This window comes from Echinococcus granulosus (genome assembly GCF_000524195.1).
Source record: "Echinococcus granulosus chromosome Unknown EG_S00042, whole genome shotgun sequence".
Lineage (NCBI taxonomy): Eukaryota > Metazoa > Platyhelminthes > Cestoda > Cyclophyllidea > Taeniidae > Echinococcus > Echinococcus granulosus.
Window position 1 is genome coordinate 222,273 of NW_020170422.1, and position 7,712 is coordinate 229,984.

General features: G+C 40.5%; 1 protein-coding gene across 1 annotated transcript in view; it reads right to left on the reverse strand. All coding sequences in view use genetic code 11, as the record gives it.

The window, feature by feature from the left end:
- Positions 1-246: 246 nt before the first annotated feature.
- Positions 247-7,712, reverse strand: part of EGR_05573 (Cytoplasmic dynein 1 light intermediate chain) — a gene marked incomplete at both ends in the record, with an annotated part of 25,511 nt that continues 18,045 nt past the window's right edge. The window contains 10 exons of the mRNA XM_024494822.1: positions 247-275; positions 1,549-1,645; positions 2,114-2,239; positions 3,156-3,277; positions 4,580-4,708; positions 4,854-4,988; positions 5,601-5,690; positions 5,934-6,047; positions 6,634-6,708; positions 6,905-7,030. Of these exons, the coding sequence (XP_024350742.1) occupies positions 247-275; positions 1,549-1,645; positions 2,114-2,239; positions 3,156-3,277; positions 4,580-4,708; positions 4,854-4,988; positions 5,601-5,690; positions 5,934-6,047; positions 6,634-6,708; positions 6,905-7,030 (1,043 nt within the window). The remainder of the gene's footprint in view (positions 276-1,548; positions 1,646-2,113; positions 2,240-3,155; positions 3,278-4,579; positions 4,709-4,853; positions 4,989-5,600; positions 5,691-5,933; positions 6,048-6,633; positions 6,709-6,904; positions 7,031-7,712) is intronic.

Here is a 7,712-nt window from a genome sequence, read left to right on the forward strand (position 1 = left end):
AAAACAAAGCAAATTTGTACCAGAGAAATGGAAAATTAGGTCTTAAGTCTTTCAATTTCCTTGATAAGTGAATAAAGTGGTGCGAATTAACGGTCTCATGCACAAAAAAGAAGCAATTGGGGAATGTATGAGATGATGGATCAAGTCTTCTTAGTTGTATATTGAAAGTGGTGCAGGACATCTTATAGTCCACTGTACCACAAACGAAAGAGGTATCGGGGGATGACGTCCGAGGAATCGGAGGGGTTACTGGTCCAGCGGATTCAAGTGCAGACCTACCGAATTAACCAAAAAGTTTTTCACCTTATGTTTATACAGCAGGTTTCTCCAAGAATAAGCAGTAGGGTTATAGCCACAGTGGGTTGGTAGCTGACGTCTTCATCACTTTTAATTAACGATGGCTATAGATATGGCGTGGTCCACCTATGGGACGGTAATTCAGCTAGTTTAGACCTGCCTGAAATGAAATGACGCGAACAACTTCGTTCATCAGTGTCACGTTTCCCTAATAATTAAAAGTTGATCGGACAAATCTCTGACTTTTAATGCAGATTTCTGTCCAGAAAGCGCTTTATTAATTCATAGTTCTTTTCCCAGCGAAATCCACTTTTATGGGGACTTTCTGCCCATGGAAACATGTCACTTAGCCCTAGTAACTTTCACCTCTATCCCGCTTTTATTTCCCATCTATTCTATTCCAAAATGGCCATGTGATTGTCAAATGCTAGTGCCAAGTAACGATGACAATCACTTGGAAGCATATCAGAGATGCGCACAGGATTCGGTTGCAGCAGTATCTCACTTCTTTCCACCCTACCTAACGTGCAAACCTCGAGGTAGTCAAGCGGTACAAGGCCGTGCGTTGTTATAGGTGATTCTCCACAAAAAAATGAAGTTATCTTGCCCACTGAAGTTAATTCGTATCGAGTAGGCAGATCAGGACCACGACTATGTGACTCCCATTATGAGCCATCCATCACCAAAGGGAAAAAAAGGTAGTGAAGTTGTGCATGCCTTTGAAGTCAGGGTTTAGTAGTGGGTTATGCACCGTTTAGGGGCAACTAGTGATACGTCAGTCCACTAAGTGGGTGCTGGAACACAGCAGTCACCACTCATTGCAAGTTAGTTGGTGAGCTGTCCAAAATGGCGTGTTGTTAAAAGGAGAAAGGGGAGATACTTTGTGAGGCTTCATGCTAGCCGATGTGACCCATTCATCCAGACAAGAACAGGTTTTATCCAACTCCATATACCATCACCAGAAGGCCTACTCTGGCTTTCAAGTTCCGCCCTGACTTCAACACCTCCCCCATCGACTGCCCTTCCCAACTGTTGTGCTGGCTGATCTACAACAGAGCTTGCCAATTGATCCTCATTCAGAATTGCTTTTTTCACTTCTTGAGTCAAACAAAGAAAAATTATATCGCCTTTGACTGCCTCCGACAACATTCCTAGTTGTAAATCAAGCCTCTAAAATAAACTCACAAACCTGGTGCATACGCGAGGTGAATATAAAAAGAGCCTTCTCAAAATGCAATAGACTAAACTCACAACTCGTTTCCACTTTACTTGACACCTCCACTGGTTTAGCCTCATAACTTTCTCCCTCCCTGTGCTTTTCAGAGCCCTCTGCGTCTAGAAGAAACACCTATTGTGGTTATGATTACACATTCAGTGGATTTTTGAGTAGCCAAATTCAAACACGAGTCTGAGCCAATTTTAAAGGTGTCAAGTCGCACCTGTTACCCACCTCTGCACCTAAGTAGCCCCAATTCGCTAAGAAACGACCTAACAGATTTAGGGGTTTTTAAGACTCCCGGACCAATAAAGTAAATCCTTCGCATACTTTGAATGAAAGGCCGTGGAATCGTGAAGTCGTCTTGCTACTGAGTGGCAAAATTTGGAATTTTCGTAAGAACCAAACCTAACCCTTTAATGTTTCCGACGCTTCATTGTTACTACTCTAGGAGCCTTTGTCTCATTATGCTGGCACATTATTCTAGAAGTGACTAAAATCTACTCTCATAACTATAATTTAGGTATTCTTTTTACACTAACTCTAAGTGCATGAACTAACCAGCCAGACAAGAAAAGGTGGCTTTCCAACTACGCATACCATGAGTGGTTGGACTAGCCTGGATCCCTTCACGCCTTTCATCGTCTGCTGATTCTGACGGTGGTGTCGAATAAACTTCAGCGGAACCTGTCGAATGCTCCTCACATGGAGGTTCTTCTGGCAATTCTTAAAGCAAACCAAAGACATCCTCACCAGATTGTCAATGGAAAGTTTCATCTGCTGTCTCGATAAAGCTTCTTTAGATTTGAATAAAATACGAAATTATTTAATAATATTAACTAGGGTAGGGTGACGAGGGAAGAGATATTCTAGAAGTTGAATCATTGAAGTCTTCGACGGGTTCAGTTTGATTTGGTACTCCTTCCTTTCACTTTACGCCAAAATTCTCAGTCTTTGAATAGCAGGTATTTTTCAATAAGGCGAAATCTTAGGATTCGGATTTTTCCTGTTCATTAAAAAATACCTTCCGGGTGTTTGCAAACATCAAGTTGATGCTTTTCAAACAGCTAAATTTCTAATTTTCAAAACCCTTGAACTTATTTTCTCTTCGGGGATCATACTGCAGGATTGAAGGTCGATATACTACTTGACAAATACACGAAGAAAAGGCTGTTAGATTCTAGGTTAAACTCCTTTTACGGGTAATGTGATTTGAAGTGAAATAGATGAAATCACTACAGCATTTTAAAGTTCGAGCGGGTGAAAATGGGAAGAGGGTCCTGTAGAACTGGCTACTTGGGAGCAAATCCACCAGAATCCTTATCTATCATTTCTCTAGGCTCATCAACTCCTTCTCTCACTGACTGCATTTCCAAAACATCAAATTAGTGAAATCCGAAAAAAAAATTAGAAGAAACGAAAAGTATGGGAAATTATATTTAAAGTGGTTTACTATAGATAAAAATCAGCTATGCGTAAAAGCCTGTAAACGTAGATGAATGTATCAAAGCCCTCATTTCTTCAATATTTTCCGTTTTAGTCTCTTCAGCTCCTTTCAAAGTATTTACTTTATAGAATGGGAATGAAATTAGCGATGTCATGACAATTAATTTGACTTGCCATGGGTAAGTGATGTGATTACTTCCTGGGATCCATGCTTAGCTGATTCATTTCTAGGAGCGGTTTGGTCCTCTGGCTGTGACACCCTTTGTTCCTCAAGCTGATTACTGACCTGTTCTGTGGTCGCTGTACCACTTTGAGTTTCTTGATCAAGTAAAAAGTATACGACATTGAATGGCAGTCATCTCAATTAACACATAACATAGTGAATCGGATAGATGTAGTAGCCTACTGTTGGACTTCCCTAGACAGCCTAACTGACGCTGTTTGTGACTCCATCACAAAAGTGTCTGATTTTGAGACTAGATGAGGATTGCTCACTGAGATTTCACCCACAGGATCCCCCGTTATCGGTAGTGTCGCCACACGAGCGTCAACTTTTCACATTATAAAAAAACCCGTTGTGAATTTTCCACAACACTTGAGCTTCCAATAGCGCCAGGTAGTAAAACAGCTCGTTTAGTACCAACGTCGACCCGCATGCATTATGAACCACTAGTGAAGATCAGTCTATTGTGTTCCACACCACTATCCTCTTTTTACGAACCCACTCTCATTTCATCGGATTCCGGTTTAAATAACTTGGTGATCGTGATTGATTTGAGCTTGCCTACTTTACAAAGAGAGGTGAACTCGGTTCCAGAACTACACACGCTCTTCGTCGGAAACGTAGAGCATTCAGATAGCATTTTGAGTACCAAAGCGAAGTGCAGCAAAATAATTTGAATTAGAATGGTTTCATTCTGTGAATAAATCATCGGAAGTTCAATGTACCATAACATGGAATCCTCCACTTTCAAGGAAAAATGACAAGTTGCCATTGATACGACATTTCTAGGATGACAAGACGAGACCTGACTCCATTCCTTTTCACCGTGAATAATTATTTGTTAATTTTGCAGTTCAATTTCTCTAAGGGAGGCGATGCTTGCCATGTGTAGAGTTCGCTATGAACGCAATTGTTCAACGTGCATTCAACAATGGATTTCCTATCGAGCACTTACGGATAAGACTTGCCCACACCTTATGCGTCTCAAAGAGGTGAAAAAACTTCTTCAGAAATATTATGAAAAACTAGGACCAATCACTCGACTCGATTCTCAATTCTCGCTTTATAGTGCACGAGGATGAGTTCACTCTTCTACCTTGACTGATAGCTTACCCCAATTGTAACTGGATCTGTCCTGTCACGCTCTCAAAAGATTGTTAAACAATTCTTCCACTGATTGCATTCGCTCTCAGTCAAGCCGTCTACGAATTCTTGCTACAGTGTGCTCTGAATTCCTTAGCTCCACTCTCTAATTTTTGCATTTTTATTTACTTTCTAAACAGGACTTATCTTTCGACTAGTTCTGCAAACATTTGACAACTTCTGCCAAAAGTGCCCATACAATACGCTTAAAAGCATGTATCAGTTCGAGTCACGATTGGCATCTGCTTGCTTACCTCCAGAAGAGGTGCCCACACCTTCAATTTGGACGCCGTCGCCTTCGTTCATTGTCATGCCTTCTGACACAGCTTCCACATCATTCTGACTACTTCCTCTCTTCTCTGACGCACCATCAGGATCCACACCTTAGGTGGGGGAATAAAAACAAGACTTTTGTTGCATGCGCAAGGATAATGCAAACAAAAGCTGCAAATTCGTGATGTAAACAAACGGGACAGCTTTCACCTTATTGCAACTCATCTGGTGACCAAACATTTGAGTGTGAATTACCCGACGTTTCTTCTACTACCGTTGGGGTAGATTCCTTTACTTCCATATCGCGTGCACCGTCTGTTGACCCTTGGGTGTCCTCCATTAAATGCTGATTATCAGACACTTCCTCTGCGCATACTTCTAGATGTCCCTCTGAACACACAAGGAGGGAAGTACAAGGTGAATACTTAATCATTGGGTTGTGTATCATACAAGGCATATCATTCTGTATTTTGGATTTTTAAAGGGCACAACGGTAAATAACCACCCAATTGTGGCTTTTTACTGTCATTTGTCTATTCATTTCCTCATCTATACCAAACAGATGTTAATGAGTTGTTTCAGGTGCAATCAGATTTAACGTTATCGACACTTGTTCCTCACATGCTAATCTCACTATTCTTTATTGGTAAGAGAAGGTTCTCTCTTCCTCGAGTGGTTCATCATCTGAACTGAAACGCTGATTTTAACCATTCCTTTGCGGCAAGACTTACCGCCGCTTCTGGTTCAAATGCGACATCATTTTCCAAATCTACTGTAGTTATAAATCTGAGCTGAGATCAAATTCTAAAGCTTGTGGTTCATAACCCTCAGGCTAGTTCAGTCGAAATGTCAGGATATGAGGGCTCACAGCGACAGGGCAACGATGGACTAGCGGATTACTTTACTATACAATACAAATACATAATCGGAAGTTGTAAGTCATTGCAGCGACCTATACCAAAAAACGCACAAATCATTTTATTATCCAAAAAGTGAACTAACCTTTATCTTGACCAGTCGTGTCTACTTCCTTCACCTCCTGCATACCTAACAGCGTTTGATCTTCCTCCAAATGGTTTGGTTGTTCCTTACCTAGCGTAAGTGGGGGCAATTTTTAGTTTGAAAGTTTGAGAATAAGGAAATTTTTCGCCACGTTCGGGTAAAGCTTTACTCAATCAAAATTATTGGGATCGCTGAAGCGATCATTTTTTTCTGTAAAATATAAACGCAAACATAGTTGCTACTCAATTTCTTTGGTTTCGCCGAGCAAAAAAAAGCGCATGAGTAAAAGCCAACTCTACTGAAACACTGAATTAACTTCAGTAGTTTGCCTACCAGTTGCCTGAACTTCGCGGGCGTTTTCTCCATTTGCTCCCGAGGGATCTAATTTTACCGCACTAAGAGGCTCTTCTGTAAGTAGGACTTCATCCTCCTTCGATCTTACTTCTTCTAAGCAAGACAAGAAAATGCACTTATTCACCCACAATATACTGCGTTATATAATAACAACAGAGTTGCAATTTTACAGACCAGTACACCATGTACGTTTCATTTACAGAAATAACGCTAGTTAAACTTGATGAGATGGCCCATCTTTGGAGTCCACCAAGTTTTATTCATCGTAGTCTGCACTTTCTAGGGTTAAATCATTCTCTTCCGTTTGCACTACAACTTCCCCGGTGTTTTCAACGTCTTTAAGCGCATGTTTATGGAGTGCAATCAGCTCTAAAGCGTCTCGTGGCTCCTCTAAGAAGTTGGTAAATAATGTTGAATATCTAATTTATGGGAATAATCTTCATCTTCCAATGGTTCAAATAACTTTTTCTAGCGTAGTTTTAAGCATGCTCATGGTGGCCAGCGGCCGCAGGTTTAATAAAAATGCAAAAAAATGTATCTTTAAATGAATTACGGCAAAAATTCTTGAACACTGAGTCTAGTTAAGGCGAATTACGACAGTAGAATGCAATATTTCACCACAATACTACAGTAAACGGTCAGAAAATTCAGCTAATAACTCAGGCTCAAATGAACTCACCTTTTTTATCTTCATCCCTCTGTGCCGCCGTCAAATCGTCAATCGCACTAACTTTTAGTTCCTTGTTGTGTAATTCTAAAAAAACTATGCAAATTAAGTAATTTAAATAATAATCCACCGTTTCATAAAAATTCCACGATAAAAGTCACATCATGACTGTATCCCACACTTTAGCACAGGTTTTGGATTTCAATTTTCCAGGCTAGAATTTAAAACAGGCTGATTTGCGGTAAAAACGGTTGAATCTTTGATATTTGTGCAGTAAACTCACCATTCGATTGCATGTCAATGACTGTAAAGGCTGTACATTCTTGATTCAAAGCACTCAAGCTGTCCTCTGCCAAACGGGATACCTTGTCTAACGACCGGTCGACAAATATATTTTCCTGCTCACGTTCTGTAAAAGGTGGTCACGATAATGCTCGCACAGAAGCCCCTCTTCCAACCGTGAAAGCGCATAGCAAAGCGTCAAAGCATTAGCTACTAGTGAAAATATGCATTTTTTGGCAGTACAGTATCCTCACAGTTTATCGATAGCCGGAAAGAATTCATAAAACCGTTGTTCGAAGTTCATACCACACCACATGACTCCATGCCAGCTTACTGAAACAACTGATACCTCACGGCCAAGTCCTGAGATAAAGCACAAATTTTAGGTTAACTCATTACTTCTGCCTATTTTCTTTTCGTTTAACTAGCCATCTGGTACTTCGAGTGAGTGTAAACTATCTACTTATCTTTCACAAAGACTTTTCTCCCTCCCAGTTGGTATAGGCGCAAAAGTCGTGACTCCTAATTACTCACAATAACCATGCCTTAAAGTTGTTTGTGACACCCAATCTCAAATTAATAAAAACACTGCCGATGCGTCCTCCTTCATTACATGAATAAAGTGTTTTACGATCGTGGTACAACCAACAGAAGTATACGAGGCATTCAAGATACTTCTAAAGTGTACGTTCTAGTATCCTACAATGTCCAAATGTTGTGCGCAAGTGACAAAAGGCGTGTGGGTTCTAAAATCAAGCCAAAAACTCGAATCGCATTAAGAAAATTAGTTCAAACGGCATTTAGAGAAC